The 20,948-nt window shown below is 38.9% G+C and overlaps 1 protein-coding gene across 2 annotated transcripts in view; it reads right to left on the reverse strand.

Moving 5' to 3' along the window:
- Positions 1-4,823: 4,823 nt before the first annotated feature.
- The window catches only part of LOC131099013 (zinc finger protein GLIS2-like), a 28,032-nt gene continuing 11,907 nt past the window's right edge, over positions 4,824-20,948 (reverse strand). For both annotated transcript variants that reach the window (XM_058046009.1, XM_058046008.1), the window contains exons 2-7: positions 17,971-18,147; positions 16,139-16,353; positions 14,134-14,322; positions 13,803-13,936; positions 11,017-11,135; positions 4,824-8,259 (exon numbers count right to left, since the gene is read on the reverse strand). In XM_058046009.1, the coding sequence (XP_057901992.1) occupies positions 7,595-8,259; positions 11,017-11,135; positions 13,803-13,936; positions 14,134-14,322; positions 16,139-16,353; positions 17,971-18,133 (1,485 nt within the window). In that variant the 5' untranslated portion in view covers positions 18,134-18,147 and the 3' untranslated portion in view covers positions 4,824-7,594. The remainder of the gene's footprint in view (positions 8,260-11,016; positions 11,136-13,802; positions 13,937-14,133; positions 14,323-16,138; positions 16,354-17,970; positions 18,148-20,948) is intronic.

The raw sequence follows: 20,948 nt of genomic DNA on the forward strand, positions 1-20,948 counted from the left end.
ATCTCGTGGCTTCAGTTCCTGCTGTCATTTTGGAAGGTAAAGTGGTGATGACCTTGAAAATCTTCCCAATGCGATGCACATTTTGAAGTTGTATTTGGGCTTATTTACGCCGAGAACTTGGATGACCCTCAGCAACTAAAGAACACTTTTGACCTTTATTCAAAGAGTGTTTCTTTCATTTGGACACAAATTACTAAAATCAAAAATAGAATCACTAAATTTGTTGGACACATTTCATGTAATTATTTAAAGATATATTTATTGATTTAATTCATGACACATTTAATTATTTTCAGATTTTTTAAATATATTCATTTATATATATATTTCTTTATTTATATATATATATATATATATTTATAGTTTATATTTTATATTTATATTTTTTATATTTCATTTTTGTTCCATTTAGTCCTCACATCATCGAAACAATATTCACAATATTATGGGTTTCCTATGATTTTCCTAGTAATGTGAACACACAGCCGTGTAAGGTTAACTTTTTTTTAAAGAGTACTGCTTTATGAACATAACTAAGACCTTTAAGTTATCTGAACTTAGATTATATAGTCAACTTAACTAATGTAACTTGTCTACTTAACTCATGATCTTGCTTAAACTACACTCAAGGTGAAACTACACATGAGTTGTCTAAACATAGTTATTTTCAGTTTTAACAACTTCAAATTACTGCTTTATTTAATAATACTAATAATACATTTTATTTGTATAGCGCTTTTCAAAATACTCAAAGACACTTTACAGAAGAACAAAGTTGAATAAAGCAAGTAAACAGAATAGAAGACACACCAAAATACAACATTCATTGATTAATACACAGTTAAAACATGAGTAAAAGCGGGGTGGGGCACAGCAGTCAGATATAAAAAAGTTAGACTTGGAAATTTCGAGGCAATCGGCAGACATTACCAAAAGTAATATCAAAACCATGATAGCACCGTCATACAATACACACAATAGATGCATTTATTAAGGGGAAATGCACAGCAGATGAGTTTTAACTTCTAAGAACCTTCAGTCTTATTGTCATTATGGAGACTTGGATTGGTCACCTGAGGCATATGGACCTTTAGTCAGCTTTTATTATACACAGTAACCACAGTAACACACCCTTATCTTTACTGCCGCATGGGGGAAGTTAAAGAGCACAGAAATTGTTCCCAAGCAAAGTACTCTTCTCTCGTTGAATAGATGGCGACATGTTGCAGGTACGGGCTGGCACCATTAGACAGTTATTAATGAGAACCAGCCATCTTCACGTTTGTCATTCATTTTGCTTAGCAGAAAGAGGACGTTTATTAAACATTTCTTCGTATATTAATAACAGCATCATCATTGTACATTCAAACATTTTATAACATTTTTATATTTCAATTGTGTGAGCTGCGGGGCTGCACGTCGGTCAAGTGGTTAGCACGCAGACCTCACAGCTAGGAGACCCGAGTTCAATCCCACCCTCGGCCATCTCTGTGTGGAGTTTGCATGTTCTCCCCGTGCATGCGTGGGTTTACTCTGGGTATTCCAGTTTCCTCCCACATTCCAAAAACATAGGTATGAATGTGAGTGTGAATGGTTGTTTGTCTATATGTGCCCTGTAATTGGCTGGCCACCAGTCCAGGGTGTACCCCGCCTCTCGCCCGAAGACAGCTGGGATAGGCTCCAACACCCTCCACGACCCTTGTGAGGAAAAGCGGTAGAAAATGAATGAATGAATTCTAACAGTCCACCTAGCAACCTGCTATATGTGCTTGTGTCCCTTTTTTCAGGAGCACTTTGTAAACCGCAGACCACAACAAATAACCAAATTGATAAAAAAAAAAAAAAGCTACCTAAACCATCAAAGGTTGGCTCAAGCCATGATGCCAGGTTGTATGTTAAGATTCAATGAAATACTTTTGAAAAAAAAAATGGCGGGCCATATTTAAACACTTGGCGGGCCGGATGTGGCCCATGCACCATAGTTTGCCCACCCCTGACCTAGGCTTTGATACACAGTGTGAAGAAACACCAGAGATATTAATGAGACACAGCCAACTTTCACGCATGTCCTTCATCTTGCTTAGCAGAAAGAGGAAGTTCGTGAAGCGGACTAACTGACGTAAAGCGTCGGAAGCCAGGCGAGTCGCCACACTGCCCCTGCTGGTGAGTGTCAATTACTACACCAATTACATATCAATTAAGAAAGTTTTTATACAAACATAGTGAAAATTTCAGCTTTTTTGATCATTATTGTTTCTTCTACTGACACAATGATGCTGAAATTGTTTTTGTAATCAGAAGTCATCGGAAAAAAATGTTGGGAAACAAAAAAGGCTTCTAATAGCTATCAAACTGAGTCAAACTTAACCAGGAAAAAAACACATAAACCAAATTTAAAAAACACACTCAAGAAAGAAGCTATTTGAAGAATTTAAATTATTTGTGTTTATTTGTGAGAATATCGAGTAATCACTTTTTATCGCGGTTTATTGGGTTCAGACTCGACCATGAAAAATTAATTTCCACAGAGTACCAGTTCTTATTTATAAGCGGGATATTTTCATAGTTAGACCACAGAAAATCTATTTACAATCCTCTAAATAAATTTCAACATTAGAGCCCTCACAAAATGAAATAACACCCCCACAGTCATGTCAGTTAGTCCAGTCATAGTTGTGTCTTATCTCGTCTTGTGCGTTAGGTGTCTTGTGACATCCCTTGTCATCAAACCAACCTGACAAGCTCCTGTATTTATTTATTTTAAAATGAACGCTGCATATTCATGAACATTTGCATGTAAATATGCCAGAACTCGCCCAAAGGCTACATTACATTTGTAGTTTCTGCCAAGTCAAAGTAGACAGTTGAGGTGTGAAGTCAACTCGAGAAAATCCACTGGAGTTGAGTTGATAAAGCGTTCTCTACTGTTGCCACGGTGACCCTGTATCACTTGTTGTAGTGGCATATATACTCTATGGATACAAATATACATTTTAAAAGGTAATACAATACAATACATCCAGTCCAGTGCTTCTTAATTATTTTCTGTCATGCCCCCACTAACGGACAGAAATATGAAATACTAGAGAAACTGATAACATATATTCGTTTAGCTGTACTGTATAGACGGAACTTAAAAATGAAACTAGGAAAATGGAGAGCATACAAGCATATTCAAGAGACAAAGTGCATGTTGAGTACTATAAATTGGTACATGTTGGTAGGTCTGCATTGAAATGAAAGCCAATAGAGGACACACAAATTGGGCTGAGCGCCATTTTTAAAAGCACCGATATCCTTGGTGTTAAAACAAAAAAAAACGTGCTGCACGGCGGTCGAGTGGTTAGCATGCAGACCTCACAGCGAGGAGACCGCAGTTCAATCCCACTCTGGGCCATCTCTGTGTGGAGTTTGCATGTTCTCTCCTTGCATGCGTGGGTTTTCTTCGGTTACTCCCACATTCCAAAAACATGCTAGGTTAATTGGCGACTCCAAATTTCTTTAGCAAATAGGATAACCTAGCATGATGTTGTTTTTAACATTGTGACCATAATGTTAGCACTGCTCACGTAGCTAGGTTTACTGTATGACCTCCTGTCCGATATATGGAATCCATTATGTGTATATGTAAAAAAATGCATTTTTCAAGATATATTAATGACTAAATCATGTTGTTTCATGGTTAATATGACATATTATTAGTCCAAAAATATGCTTATTATAGCTCATTATTTTTTTGCGGCTGCAGGGTGTATGAGTAGGTTAGCACGCAGGCCTCACAGCTAGGAGACCCAGGCTCAATTCTCCGGGTACTACAGTTTCCTCCCACATTCCAAAAACATGCTAGGTTAATTAGCAACTCCAAATTGTCCATAGGTATGAATGTGAGTGTGAATGGTTGTTTGTCTATATGTGCCCTGTGATTGGCTGGCCACCAGTCCAGGGTGTACCCCGCCTCTCGCCCTAAGCCCCCGCGACCCTCGTGAGGATAAGAGGTAGAAAATTAATGAATGAATGAATGAATTTTTCTGTCAGTGATTACAGAGTATCATCTATTTTAAGGGTATGCCTTTAAGGGGAAATTTTGCCCATCATTCACAATCCTTTCCCTTTAATGCACATTATAAAATGAGAAAATGACTTAATATGAGCTAGCTTACAATGCTGTCATTGGGATACACCTATTTTGAGTATGAAGCTGTCTAAAATAAAATAAAAAAAAAAATCTAACAATGTTGCATCGTTGATATACGTACATGCTGTGATGATGCATTAAAGCGTACACTGATTTAATTGGACATTTGATAGTGGACACTGGCTGTTTTTGTTTTCCAGACAGCATGTTCTCCCCGTGCATGCGTGGGTTTTCTCCGGGTACTCCGGTTTCCTCCCACATTCCAAAAACATGCTAGGTTAATTGGTGACTCCAAATTGTCCATAGGTATGAATGTGAGTGTGAATGGTTGTTTGTCTATATGTGTCCTGTGATTGGCTGGCCACCAGTCCAGGGTGTACCCCGCCTCTCGCCCGAAGACAGCTGGGATAGACTCCAGCACCCCCCGCAACCCTCTTGAGGAAAAGCGGTAGAAAATGAATGAATGAATGATAAACGAGGCTAGCAAGAAACATTATCATGTGTATGTATTTTGGTCATTACTAGCTGTTTAAATGTTACAATGACAATGAATCTGCTCAACAACTAACGTGTTTACACTACAAGCGTTGTGACGTAACGATAAACGCCTATTTGTATTTACCGCAGTAGCTTAAAAATAAGACATTCTTCCTATATATCATGAAAAACACAAGAAACAATCCATATTTAATGTTTTATTGACAGTACGTCATCGTCCAAAATGTCACAATGGTCCTGATGCAAAAATCACATCTGTTGTCTGTTTGGTATTACTATTTCAGTTCCCACAATTGAAAGAATAAAAAAGTACACTTTTTAAAAAATAATGATACACACGATACACACACTTGGTTTGAAACACAAGGCACTTGTTGAGATAAGTGATTGACATTTTTGAGATAGCGATAGAGATATAACAACAGATATATAACAGGCCTCATGTTGGCCACTGTCAGCAACGTGAAAGCAGCCAAGAGTGGATTTGGTTTTGGACCAAATACCTTACTCTTGTGTAACCTTCACATAAAAAGAAAAAAAAAATAACAATAATCTGAAACAAGTCTGTATTCGCTCACGCTAGTCATGCCGGCGCCGCCCGTTTGCCGACCTGTCGGAACACGCAACTTCTTCTCGTGCTCCTTCATCAAACCTGCAGGAGGATATAAGGCAGATCTTGAGGAGATCTTTGTCTGTGGATAAGCAACATGTAAAGTAGCATGGTGAAAAAAAAACGGATGTCTTTTTTGGTACTGCGACTTTAAACGTCACACTGTCAACAGCGGCTCAAGTAATGATTAGAATGAAGGGTTTGAGTCCCAAAAAGAGACTTCATAGTCATCTTCTTAAAGATCCCATATTACACTGAGTTGTCACGATAGTGTACTTTTTACATATACAGTAATACCTTATTTATTATGATTAGCTGGGTTCAGACTTGACCGTGATAAGTTCTTTTAGCAACTAAAATATTTTTGTAGTTTAAGACCCTAAAAACCTCCTCACGATCTTCTAAGTAGGCCTCTACACATGAATAACACCCATATAATCACCTTTCCTTTGTATTTCCCTATATAGTAAACATAATCAAAGAACATATGCTATTTTTGTGTGTGTTGCAATAAATGCTTTATGGTGGTGTGGACAGGAAGTGATAGTTGTGGGTTCAGAGTTTAGTTTTATCTACATTATGGCCGCAATAGTAGCTAGTGTTGTTGTTATTAGGATTGTTATGCCTGTTTTGAGATAATTTTAACCTGCAATAAATGCCTGTCGTTGTGGCGATCTAGTCTGGTGTTTGTCTCACCGGCCAATTACTGACACCTGGTGGTCAATGTTGAATATTATATTCAATATTTTGACGCTGCTTCTTAATTCCTTGTGTTTGTATTTTACTTAATTTGGCTATTTTCATGCTTGATAATGCTTAATTTAGCCAAAATATATTTAACATTTGCTTCAATGTGCTTTTTTTTAGTTTAGCTTTTTACTAATAATAGGTTGGATTCAACAAAAAAAACATGATGCCGCAGAATTTAAAGCACAACGTGGTGAGGGACAACTGTACACTATTATTAGCAACATTAGCATAGCTTTGTGCGCTACAATGCTAACATTACATGAAAACACGGAACTTCCGAAGCGAGCATTTCTCAAAAGTGGAACATTCTACTGCATATCATTAACGTCCATTTGGCATAATAGGGGACCTTTAAGCTCACATGAATACACAATATGGACAAATGTATTGGGACACCTGGCTGTGACACCAACAGGAAATAAAAATAGATGAACTGTTTTTGTGCATTATGTGCATTTTTGAGATCAGAGGTAATTGATTTTGGACCCGAGCGACACTAAAAATGTTCTTCCACACCAAACTCATCCACGCATATAAAATGTCTTGCCAAGATGAGACTAACCAGGTGTGTACTGATACTTTTGCCCATTTATTGCTGGATCACAACCTCTGTTGAAAGCATTTTTATATACTTGTTATTCCTGATAGAAAGACTTACCTAAAAGTCTACTACAGTTCAATCATTGATGTTATACGTTAAATTATTGTCATTGTTGCACCCAGTTGTGCTTTTTCTCCCATATTCCTTTACGGATAGTAAAAAAAAAAAAAAAGAAGAATATATGTGAGTGAAAGCATGTGTGGGGTTTGTCAAACAATATAAAACCTGACGTCAGAGCTCCAACTGATTTTTGATTGTCTGCTGCGACGCATGCATGTGCATAGGAGACAAAATCAAGGAGATTTTTGTTTCTAAAGTGCAAATTTTAACACCTCAACTGCAACAACTGACTGGCGTGTGTTGTTTGTCTCTTTGCTGTGCACTTTGACCCCTGACAAAGGCTATTCGGATACATACATCTTCAGCAAACATCACAAATTTACCATTGATGACTTACTCAATTGTCATTTATGACTTTAACCACTAGCATTTGTCACACTTTACAATAAAAAATTGCAAGAGGTGAAAAGCTTTTGGGCAATTCAATGCCAACTGATATTGAATTAATACTTGGGATGATCATTACTGCCCCCCGTGGGTTGAAAATAAAAGTACAGTCGTCCCTGGCCACCATTACAGTCCTATTATTCTTTGTTTACACTACATTGCTAATGCACAAGCTACCGGACCAAAAAGAAGAAATTTACCACTTCCACATGGAATAGGAGGAGAACTTTTTTCACTTTTGTCATGTTGGAATTGCCGTGGCTGACTCCATGTATTTCATGTTGGTGTCACTACTGGTACCTAGTAACCAGAATACTACATAGAGTTTGTGTTTGAGTATTTGTGACTCATAATGGGACTTAGTCAACTACAAAAAAGCAACCATTTACTATTTTTTTAAAAGTGAGAGAGTGATATTCGAACTGCAATGTAGTGAGGGACGACTGTATCAAAAATACCACGTAAGACCATCCCTGATGCCCTCCCCCTCCCCCTAGCTGACCACAGCTGGTTTAAGCAGAAGCGCCCTGGGTGGAACAACCACCCAAGACAGGGGATCCCTCCGTCCTGACCCCACCACTGCAGACAGGTTCAAGATCTCCCCCTCTCTTTCCCTCTCGGGCCCTCCCTCATCATCTTCACCCTCTGCCCCCTGGCTTCCCATGTGCCCCACCCTTCCCAAAGACCCCAAACTCATTATGGACGCCGCCGAAAGTCCAAAGTGAAAAAGAGGCGAGTCAGCGAGTCCGAGTGGGCCCAGAGCTCCTCTTCCTCCCACGGAGAAGAGCGGGGCTCGAGGGTGGCAGAGTGCCGATAGAGGCAGCGAAGTCCCCAGGCCCCCCAGGAGAGCTGCCGCGGCCGCCCCTGGGAGAGTAACCTGCCCTCTCCCTGTGGAGGGAAGGTCCACAGCACCTTGAGCACCATGAGGACCCCCCAGCCCCGGCCTGCTGGGGGCGCTCTGCTCTTGACTCACAAAGTGGCCGTGGGCTTTGATGTGTTTGCGTAGCGAGCTGGGATCAGTGTAGCGCTTCAGGCAGCCTGCCATCTTGCAGCAGTAGGGTTTATCCACGTAGTGTGTGCGGGTGTGCTTGAAGCGGTCGCTGGAGTTGGAGTATCGCTTGCTGCAGCCCTCGTACGGGCAAATGTAGGGTTTCTCTCCTGGTGGAGGACAATCAGATACACTTAGTACACAGGAAAACTACAATCAATCAACATCTCAATGTATCTCTGGGCGATGGAGACGAGGAAAAGCCTTGAGTTTGTCTCAATTGTTTGGTTTTAGTTGGACAGAGAGAATATGGACAAGCACTTTGGTGTCAAGAAAAACCTGGTCAGGCATCTTTGTTGACAGGTTGCCATGTGATACACATAAAGTAGAAAGCGAGAAAAGGAGCAATGGCGCTTTGGCAAAGGCAAGGAAAAACTACCCTGTCGGGAAGGGACCTCAAACAAACAGTGTTTGCTGTTTAGTTTAGTTTTTCATTTTATTCCTACAATGTTCCCCCTGGACCGTATCAAGTGATAAACATTGTTCCAGGGCAATTCATGGTAGGCGGAGTTCTTCAAGGACTTTGATTTGCTCTTCGTTGTGAAGGAAGTGGTATCACCAGGGTAAGATCTTTGTACTTTGGACAGACTAAATTTTCTAAAATCACAAATACTTAAACTTGCTGATATAGTTAATCTTCAAACAGCTAAAATAATGCATAAGGCTAAAAATAACCAATTACCTAATAATGTCATCCAATACTTCTCTACAAGAGAGGAGAAATATGATCTCAGGGAAGAAGTACATTTGAAACACTTATATGCTAGGACTACGTTAAAAAGCCATAGCATTTCAGTATGTGGAATCAAACTATGGAATGGATTGAGTAAGGAAATCAAACAATGCACAACGATGAGCCAATTCAAGAAACAATACAAGCAGTTGATGTTTGCTAAATACAAGGATGAAGAGTCTTGAACCAGTCATGATGTGCTATATATATCACTATATTGACACTTACTATGGTACCCATTATGTCATTGGATGGTCATATCACCTCGTACTTCGGTACGTGACAAAAAAAAAAACTTAAACCATATTATGAAAGCAGGAAGTGAACAAATGTAACAGTTACTGATTGTAAAAGTACCAGATGGAGGGGTAGGATTTAATAAGCTTTGCTTCTTCCTACTCCTTTTGGACATGTGGAACTGTGAACTGATTATGTGATGCATTCAATTGTAATCTGATGAATGTTCAAATGAAATTAAACCATTACCATTACCATTTAGAACAGAATTATTTGGACGCAGTCCCAGAGGATATGTTTAGCATGAACCAAAGACTTGATCAATTCGTAGCATCTGTGAAGGATGGAGTTGGAGATGTTATGGTTTACGGCTGCTTACTGCACCATCGTATGGATGAGTCTCAGTAAATCCACCAAGAAAGGGCTTAAAAGAAAGTTGTGGAGTGGCTTGGATCGACCGAGATGCTTATTTTCACACGACTGTGTCCCATAACGGGCGGCACGGCGGTCGAGTGGTTAGCGCACAGACCTCACAGCTAGGAGACCAGGGTTCAATTCCACCCTCGGCCATCTCTGTGTGGAGTTTGCATGTTCTCCCCGTGCATGCGTGGGTTTTCTCCGGGTACTCCGGTTTCCTCCCACATTCCAAAAAAAACATGCTAGGTTAATTGGCGACTCCAAATTGTCCATAGGTATGAATGTGAGTGTGAATGGTTGTTTGTCTATATGTGCCCTGTGATTGGCTGGCGACCAGTCCAGGGTGTACCCCGCCTCTCGCCCAACGATAAAGACACGCCCCGCGACCCTCGTGAGGAAAAACGGTAGAAAATGAATGAATGTGTCCCATAACGATATACACAGTCATTCCAGTTGGTTCCAGACCCGACCGGTTGAAGACACTGTAGAGTAAATACGGTTTCTAACACTATTAGAGCCCACTACCGACCTTTACACTTCTATTACTCAGTATAGTAGACATAATAGAAAATAAGACGCTCACACCAGTTAACACTGGAAGAGTTCCTTATGTTTTTGGCTTTTTTACTCCCGGTACTTCCTGTCAGTTCAGTAAAAATGGCAGAATTTGCACGTTTCCTAAGCAAATAGAACACAGAACACTCTTTTCTGCTTATTGCACTGCCTCGCATCTGAGTGCACTGCATTCTGCATTGAATTAGCTTTCTATTTGTCAGCATAGAAAAATAAAATGTCTGACTTATGGAAATGTATTTATTAAAAAAATGTGTAGCAAAGCAGTTTTCCATGCAACCGTTTGGAATGGTAAACCCTGGTTTGCCTTTTATTTGCATCGTGGGGTGTGTAGGCTATAACTGTGTCAGCTATGTAAATATTAGCAAAAGTACTCGTAAATGGTACGGTATTTGCCTTGTCAAATTAGAGCGTCCTGGAAAATACCAGTTCCGCAGTTATTTTTAAGAATATATTTTGCATTTTCACAATTTTCTTTCTGATTTTCCATTGACCGATCAGCTGACTGCATTATCCGTCGATGATTTGTCCGATGTTACTATATTTGCTTTCATGACGTGTCGGACTTTTCATATGAAATATTAAGATTAAACATTAACAAGAGACACATCACGTCGCTCAACCAAGAACTTTATAGGTGTTATCTGAAGCCTGTGGGAGGCATTGACCAATATGACGCAATAGCGCCATGAAAGGTTTATTATTTGTAGTGCTGTAAATGATTACCCGGGGCTGTGCCAGTACCTTTTATTCCTCCTTCACCTTTTCTACAAGGCAAATGAAGCAATATGAAATATAAAAATAAAAAATGGTTGTACACTAAAGCAAGCAGGAAAATAGCAGTTTGCGTCAACATGCACATTGATTAGATAATTAGATGTAAACATTACAGTACTTTAGTCCTGACCTGTGTGAGACCGGGTATGGATCTTCAGGTTCTCCAGGCGGGAGAAACTCTTGTTACAGGTGGGACAATGATGGGGCTTCTCGTTGGTGTGTGTGCGGATATGGATCAGCATTTTATACCTGGGAAAAACATTACATATGCAAATTAGGTATACTTAACTCACTTTAACTCCCTCGCAACCAAAGATGTATTTGTAGGGTTTATTTTCAACCCAACCCCTCGGTCAAAAAAGATGTAGTGATAGTGAAAGAGGTGATGATGCAACTCCACAATAGAAAAGAGCACGTTTGGTGCACAAACTCGGCTTGCATCTTTTCCATAGAAATACATACATTGTATACATTGTACATACATTGAAAAGCGTGAAGAAGGTGATGAATTGAAGGGAAATTTTAACCGCAAAAGTGTGCACACAAACCATTACCATTTTTTGTGTTGTTTATATTGTGCCAATATTACAAAAGTCAAGTTTTGGATTCTTTGAATTTACTGAACAAAAACGATCATAAAATAATAATAAATTAATAACTGATTCAATAATATAAATTTAACCCATTGGCACCCAATGGAGGCAGTGCTTCCATTTATTTTATTATGAATTTAGTTTATCAGTTTTGGTAGCATTCAAATGTCATCTTTTTCCTACAAAAAAAATAGAAATAATAATACAATAATTTACAAATAACAAAATATAATAGCATACATAATGTAATGCATTCATGTTTTGTATATTTGTAATTTTCTTATGATTAAGACTTGTTTTAGATTTCAGAAATAAACAAAAAAAATACAAAGTCACAAAATAACACATACAGGTAAGGGCCAGAAAATTAGAATATTTTCATAAACTTGATTTATTTCAGTCATTGTGTTCAAAAGGTATAACTTTTACATTATATTTAATCATTGCACATAGACTGATGCATTTCAAATGTTTATTTCATTAATTTTGATGATTATAGGTGGCAACAAATGAAAATCCGAAATTCCGTGGGTCAGAAAATTAGAATATTGTGAAAGGGTTCAATTTTGAAGACACCTGGTGTCCTGCAAAGGGCTTTAAATGGTCTCTCAGTCCAGTTCTGAAGCTTACACAAACATGGGGAAGACTTCAGATTTGACAGCTGTCCAAAAGGCAACCATTGACACATTGCACAAGGAGGGCAAGACTCAAAAGGTTATTGCTGAAAAGGTTGGCTGTTCTCAAACCTCTGTGTCCAAACACATTAATGGAGAGGCAAAGGGAAGGAAAAACTGTGGTAGGAAAAAGTGTACAAGCGATAGGAATCACCGCGCCCTGGTGAAGATTGTGAAAAAAAACCCATTCAAAAATGTGGGGGAGATTCACAAGGACTGGACTGCTGCAGGAGTCAGTGCTTCAAGATCCACCACCAAGAGACGCATGAAAGACATGGGTTTCAACTGCCGCATACCTCGTGTCAAGCCTCTTTTGAACAAGAAACAGCGCGAAAAGCGTCTCACCTGGGCTAAGGAAAAAAAGAGCTGGACTGCTGCTGAGTGGTCCAAAGTTATGTTTTCTGATGAAAGCAAATTTAGCATTTCCTTTGGAAATCGAGGTCCCAGAGTCTGGATGAAGAGAGGAGAGGCACAGGATCCACGTTGCTTGAAGTCTAGTGTGAAGTTTCCACCATCAGTGATGGTTTGGGGTGCCATGTCATCTGCTGGTGTCGGTCCACTCTGTTTCCTGAGATCCAACGTCAACGCAGCTGTCTACCAGCAAGTTTTAGAGCACTTCATGCTTCCTGCTGCTGACCTGCTTTATGGAGATGGGGATTTTACGTTCCAACAGGACTTGGCGCCTGCACACAGCGCCAAATCTACCAGTGCCTGGTTTAAGGACCATGATATTTCTGTTCTCAATTGGCCAGCCAACTCGCCTGACCTTAGCCCCATCGAAAATCTGTGGGGTATTGTTAAGAGGAAGATGCAGAATGCCAGACCCAAAAATGCAGAAGAGCTGAAGGCCACTATCAAAGCAACCTGGGCTCTCATAACACCTGAGCAGTGCCAGAAACTGATCGACTCCATGCCACACCGCATTAATGCAGTCATTGAGGCAAAAGGAGCTCCAACCAAGTATTGAGTACTGTACATTCTCATATTTTTCACGTTCATACTTTTCAGTTGGCCAACATTTCTAAAAATCCTTTTTTTGTATTGGCCTTAGGTAATATTCTAATTTTCTGACCCACGGAATTTCGGATTTTCATTTGTTGCCACCTATAATCATCAAAATTAAAGAAATAAACATTTGAAATGCATCGGTCTGTGTGCAATGATTAAATATAATGTAAAAGTTATACCTTTTGAACACAATGACTGAAATAAATCAAGTTTATGAAAATATTCTAATTTTCTGGCCCTTACCTGTACATATTAAAACAATATTATTTAATTCCCTTTACAGAGTTAATAATTTATTATAGCACTAATTATTAATAATAAATTATATAATTTAAAATTAAATTATTGAATTAAAATTAATTAATTAAATTTGTAATTATTTAATTTAATTATTACAATTTTTTTTTATTATTATTATTATTATTATTTAACTTTATTAGTGGCAAACTTCTGTCATAGTATACTAAAATATATTTACAGTTATCTTTGAACAATATCTATTTTTAGATTTAACTTATGCATATTAACATAACATGTACAGCATTGTTTATTGGGTTTTTTTCCTGCGGCAGAGAAATGAGTAAATACCAGATTTGATTTCCTTCACATAACAGGAAGTGGGTGGATGTGGATGGGCTCACCTGGCGTTGAATCCCCGCCCATTGCGAGCACAGCCCTCCCACTTGCAGCAATAACCAGAATCCTTTTCAGGCTTGACGTGGGTGTCATTGATGTGGTCCACCAGGTCTTGCAGTGACTCAAACAGCAGGTGGCACTGCAAGGCAAGACAAGACTGGGACTGTGAGAACTTCATGTGACATTTTATGCCAGAGGGGTCCAAAGTGATATTTTGTAACAGTGCAATTAAATCATTATTAATAATGAGATATATTATCCATATTACACTAATGTACTTTATCAGATGTGGATGCTCTGCTCAGGTAGCTTCACATAACAACACGCATGGCTTACCTTCATCCAGCGGCAGGTGAGCTGAGCATCCAGTGAGGGCTCGGGTGAAACTTGCTTCTCTCGCTTCTGACCAATAAGCAAGGAGGAAGGAAAGCTGTACACCGGTGGTGGGCTCGCAATGGGAAGATAGAAAGGATAACGCTGAGGTGAAGCATCGCCCTCCATTCCTCTATGACGATGATGTGCTTCCTGTCGGGGACATACAATGGGAACACTGTTTTGATTGGCTCTTACTGATTGAACAGAAAGAAACCGTTACATTTTGGTGCAATTGCAAGATGCCTCTCATGAAAAAATTAATGAAAATGAAAAATAAATCTTTAGATTTAGTGTCTAAATTTTAATATAAAAATAGCAAAAAAAAAAGAGATTAAATGAATGGGAAAAAATGACACTTTCAAGATATTATATAATAATAGAATAAATAAATAAGGTTACAATTTAAGTGTGACTTTGGGTTGCGTTACAGTGTTCCCTCGTTACATTGCAGTTTTCACTGTTTTACACGTTTTTTGAGTGCAATTTTGAATATTTTTTAACAGCATATAAACATGTATTGTGTTCTGCATCCCTGTGGTGTATTAGACATACAATGGGAACACAGTTTTGATTGGCTCTTACTGATTGAACACAAAGAAACCGTTACGTTTTGGTGCAATTGCAAGATGCCTCTCATGAAAAAATTAATGAAAATGAAAAATAAATCTTTAGATTTAGTGTCTAAATTTTAATATAAAAATAGCAAAAAAAAAAGAGATTAAATGAATGGGAAAAAATGACACTTTCAAGATATTACATAATAATAGAATAAATAAATAAGGTTACAATTTAAGTGTGACTTTAAGTTGTGTTACAGTGTTCCCTCGTTAGATTGAGGTATTCACTGTTTTGCGCGTTTTTTAAGTGCAATTTTGAATATTTTTTAACAGCATATAAACATGTATTGTGTTCTGCATCCCTGTGGTGTATTAGACATACAATGGGAACACTGTTTTGATTGGCTCTTACTGATTGAACACAAAGAAACCGTTACGTTTTGGTGCAATTGCAAGATGCCTCTCATGAAAAAATGCCTAAATCTTTAGATGTAGTGTCTAAATTTTAATATAAAAATAGCAAAAAAAAAGAGATGAAATGAATGGGAAAAAAATGACACTTTCAAGATATTACATAATAATAGAATAAATAAATAAGGTTACAATTTAAGTGTGACTTTGGGTTGCGTTACAGTGTTCCCTCGTTACATTGCAGTTTTCACTGTTTCGCGCGTTTTTTAAGTGCAATTTTGAATATTTTTGAACAGCATATAAACATGTATTGTGTTCTGCATCCCTGTGGTGTATTAGAGCACTTTATCGCTGGTCTGTTGTACGTCTGTTATTGTAATTACTATAGTCTGACTCACGGTTGTATCTTACAAACAACATTAAACTCATCACATAGCAACTTAACACTCAAACGTTACACCTCAGAAATATAGAAACATGTATCAACGCACGTTTAATGTGGAAGAAACAACATATTAAAGTTTTCCCAAAATGTATTTCGCTTGAGAAAACAATTTCATTGGAGGAGCATAGAAAGCGTAGAAAATGGTGGCTAGAACTGCAATGCTGATTTTGTCCACCAGAGAGACCCAGAGCTCAAAGCTCAGAGGGAAGTTGAAATCATTGCCGCGCCCCAATGAATGCGTTGCTCAGCTGCAGTGCCTTATGGGAAAAATGTTGTTGTTTTTTTAACTCATATCGGCACATGTTTGTATATTTGTGTTTACACAATTTGAGTGTTGTGAATTTGATCATCAGATACTACAGATACTGTCGCATTTTTTTACAGTTATCAGGTATCCAAGCTATTTTTAATGTTATCAAATGTATCGGTATGGCGTCATAATTCCCTCATATCGGCCTGATAATGCACCCTAACTAACACGCAGACATGGAGGCCATTATTGTTTGTGGAGGTGTTCACTGTAATGAATGCACAGCCTTAAACCGAGGCTCACCCGTAAGAGAGGGTGTGGTCGAGGGCTGCTGCTGATGCTGCTGATGCTGCTGATGCTGTGGGGAGACTCCACAGGGGACGGAGGGGACAAGGGGGATGGGGAGGAAGGAGAAGGGGAGAGGGAGGACGCGTGTCGAGAGGAAGGGGACAGGCTGAGGTCCATGGCTGGGGGCGTGAAGCAGGACCCGGGTCGCTCTTGAGACGGGGACTGGGAATCTAAAGTGGATGGAATAGATGTGTTACTTTAGTCTCTTAATATTACTACTTTATACTTACAACATTATACCATATTGTTCTTTATTGTTCACTCATTTTCTACCATTAATTCTCACGAGGGTCACGGGGGGTGCTGGAGCCTATCCCAGCTGTCTTCGGGCGAGAGGCGGGGTACACCCTGGACTGGTCGCCAGCCAATCACAGGGCACATATAGACAAACAACCATTCACACTCACATTCATACCTATGGACAATTTGGAGTCGCCGATTAACCTAGCATGTTTTTGGAATGTGGGAGGAAACTGGAGTCCTCCGAGGTGAAATTGAACTCGGGTCTCCTAGCTGTGTGGCCTGCGCGCTAACTACTTGCGCCGTGCAGCCCTTATCGTAACTTTATTGTTGTAATATTGATTGTAATATTGTAATATGATTGTTTTTCTCATATGACTGATAACACTCATAACACTATGTTGATTTTTGATAGTAAGGCTACTATTTCCTGTTATACTTAATACCAGGTTATTCTCATAAAGGTCAGCCTTTTTGTTGGAAAAAATATAAATAATATTTACTATTTTAATACTACATTATTAGTCTTTTTTCCTGAAAATTGACAACAATATTCTTGTAATTCTAGTATTAGAATTTGTATGTTGTTTATTTTAAATATAATTTTCTGTTATATTCTAATAAAAACCTGACTTCCTAAATATAATATTTTATATTTATACAATATTACAACTTTGGACAATAGGAAATACTTCTTGTCAATAATACAACTTTTATTTCATAACACACTTTTGTAACAACGTTGTTATTATTATACTGTAATTTTGCTACAATATTCTCAAAATATTATAACTTTATTCTTGGATTGCTATGTTATTATTCTCATTCAAAACGATAAATAATTTTGCTACTATATGCTTTTTCTTGAAATATTACAACTTTATTTTGTAATGCTATGTTATTATTGTTACAATATGACATTGTTTTTCTCATAAATATGCAATTTTAGTGTCATAATATAAAGATTGCTTTAATATTGTAACTTTTTTCCTTCAGATAATGGAAAACAGTTTTACTATCATAAGATAACAATTATTCTCGTAAAATTCAGACTATTTGCTCATAATATTACCATAATATTTCATTGATTTTCATAACAATGTCAACACATAACTTTATTCTGATAATATTCAGATTTTTTCTCATAATACAATAACAGTATTCTTTTAAAATTCCAACTTTATTCTCCCAACAATACATCCGTATTTTTTGTTACACTGTCTAATGTCGTTAGATAGTGTCGGACCACATTTAACGAGACAGAGCTCGTCATTCAGTCCACTCAGACGCTCATAAGTGATTTTTGCTGAGGTTTCTTTAAGTCAATCAGTGTCACGCTTGTCTTGTTAGGAGACACGCTCACAAACCCGGAGAACGTGGGGGAGGACAAGATGAGAACAGTGAATGCACTGACGACATGATTGCATTAGGACGCTAATATGGCTAATCTGTGCGGTGTGGCATCACGCGTCCTGGTGAGGACACGATGGACAATAGTGCTGATGATGTTGACGATGAGGGTGGTGGTGGTGCTTGTTGAGGCTTACCTGGGGAGGACGGCGGGGAGGGGAAGGTGGTGTAAATAAGACGAGGACGTGTGGCGCTGAGAGGTGCGCAGATGGAAGATGAAGTCCTCTTTCCCAGTCTGAGGGGACAGTGCGTCCTCCCAGAGGGAAGCTTCAGGTCCAGCGGCTCGTCTGAGGACAGCATAGTGTCTTTGGTGTCTGCAGGAAGACGAAGACTGGTTTAACTATTATGAAAACATTAAACTCATCACACAGCAACTTAACACTCAACGGCTCCATAATTAACGGGAATGGGAAAACTTTAAAAGTGTTATTTCATTTCAAAATCATATTGGTACATGTCTGTACATTTGCCATGTACACCTTTTGAGTGTTAATTTACTGTGTGATGAATTTAGTGTTTTTAGTCAAGTGTTCTCAGTAAAATGACAGAAACAACTGCGAGCAGGATACAAAAGAGCAGGACTTCACGTCTCTGATGCCAATCTGTTATTACTCTGATAGTTCCTCCAAAGCTAGAAAATCAAGTAAGCTGCATAAGCTAAATGTGTGTGTTGTGCTTCTTTTTACACTTGTATAACACTTAACACAGCTTTTAAAATCATAGTTTGTTGATTTTAACAACAAACTATGTCTAGTTCTGCTATTTTTAATGGGAAAAACATATATATGATACAGATATGGGATAATATTGTATATCAAGAAAAAATATCCTATTTAACTAAGAAATATTGGCATTTTGTGTGAGTTTACATATTCTTTTCTCTTTTTGAGCTTTAGAGTCTCACAGCATGAATATGTTCTAACTGTTCCTGACATTAGAGGCTAAATGGTAGTTTTCCATTCAAAGCCATGTGATATTCTGGAAAAGCTTGGAGCAAAAAAAAAAAAAAAAAAAAAGCAGCTCCGTGACTCAAGAGCAGGAATTCTTGTTTGGCGGAGTGACTCAAAAGCCAGTTATGTGCTTCACGGGACACTCTGCAGGGAGAAAAAAACACTGCAGGAGAAAGAAGTGACCGTGTGAGGAAATGCACAACAGCTGCAGCGACGCAATTCGATTCACATTATTCCTTCTAAGTATAAAAAGATATTTAATCCATCATTTGTGTACTTGTTTTGGACTTAACAGGAGCGAACGCTCCATGGCTCCTGGCCTCAACTTTCCATGTGAGGCACCGCTAGCGTGCTAGGGATGTTCATTTTCTCACAAGAAGGTTGTGTGTGTATGTGTGTACTGTGCCACGGCCTGAGTAAAAGCAAGAAAAACATATTTGAATATACAAAGCTGACGCTGATGGTGTTTGCTATTGTTTTTGCTGTTGTTTGCATGTGGCTTTGAGCCTTAAAAATAATGTACAGTAAACCTCGGATATATCGGACTCGGATATATCGGAAAAAAACGGACAGATAAAAAATAACCAATTTTTCTGTAATGCATTTCCAATAAAAATTAATTGCATATATCGGATTTTTTATCACGGATTTCGCCTATTTCGGACAAAATCTCCAGTCCCGTTCCAATGCATTTCCATTAAATTTCCCTCGCATATATCGGATGGCCGCATCGTGGCGCTCCGATTCGCCGAATCGTGACAGGCCGCTATACGACGTCATTTGCAGCGTTTGCAGCGTTGCCTGCGCGTCCAGGTACATTGGAAACATAGTCAAGGAAGTGCCTTTTTATAACGGATAAAATCCGATTTACGCATATACCGGATATAAATCCGATATATGCGTAAAACTGACATTTTCCGGTATACGCATATAACGGATTTCGCTTATATTTCGGATATCGGACAAAACCAGTGGGAACAATTGAATCCGATATATCCGAGGTTTACTGTACTTTTAGGGTAACTTGCTAATATTTAGTGTGAGCACCATTGTTAACTAACACTGTCTTGAACCTCTTGGACATGGAATTCACTGAAGCTGCTTGGGTTGCTACCGGAATCCTCTTCCGCTCCTCCATGATGACACACCTGGTGGATGTCTGGGCACCCTGCACTTTCCTTCCTTTAATATACAGCCCTCAATTGGGTTCAGGTCTGGGGGAGACATACAGTACTGGGCCATTCATCTTCCTTAGCAAACTCTTGGGAGTGTGTTTGGGTTCCCTATCATGTTGGAAAACATGTCACGCAACCCAGAATGTAACAGTACAAGTTGGAATTCGTGTTTCAAATAGCTCCCCAGTTCCGGCAGCACTCATGCAGCCTCAGACCGTGACACTGCCACTCCCATCCATGACTGTAGGCAAGACATTATCCTTCTACTCACTCACAGTATGTTGTTTGCTATTTAGACAGGAATTGTCATGTTCTGGCTTGAGAGCTTTACGGTTCGACCCCAGGATGCAGAGATGAGGACCCGATTGCAGGTAAAAATATATTTAATGAAGATGCTAGATACGCTAGCATGTCCACACAAAAAACGACAATGACCCAACAATGAAAGGAGCGCACACCTGAACTAAATAGGCATAACAGAAAATGGGAAACAGGCACGGGAGATAATGGAAAGCAATGGAAAACAGAACAGAGCAACACAGGAAGTGACTACAAAATAAGGGCATGAACCAGGAACTAAGGAAAAAAGGAAAATTAAGAGCTGTCACGAGGGGGAGAAGCCCAATCGTGACAGGAATAGCTTTGTGTCAGTCATTGTCAGAGCATAGTAAATCTATACTGTTATATGCAAGCTGTACACTGACTACTCTAAAGCTCAATTTCCATTGTATTGTCCCTTGAGAAGATATACTGTAACAAAATGTGAGGGGTGTAATCATTTTTATGAGACACTGGACCTGCTGTGTTTGGTGAAAACGTGAACCACAGCTCCCCTGTGCAGCACTCATGCAGCCTCGGACCGTGACACTGCCACTCCCATCCGTGACTATCGGCAAGACATTATCCTTCTACTCACTTATAGTATGTTGTTTGCTATTTAGACAGGAATAGCTTTGTGTCAGTCATTGTCAGAGGATAGCAAATCTATAC

This window comes from Doryrhamphus excisus, chromosome 1 (assembly GCF_030265055.1).
Source record: "Doryrhamphus excisus isolate RoL2022-K1 chromosome 1, RoL_Dexc_1.0, whole genome shotgun sequence".
NCBI classification, from domain to species: domain Eukaryota; kingdom Metazoa; phylum Chordata; class Actinopteri; order Syngnathiformes; family Syngnathidae; genus Doryrhamphus; species Doryrhamphus excisus.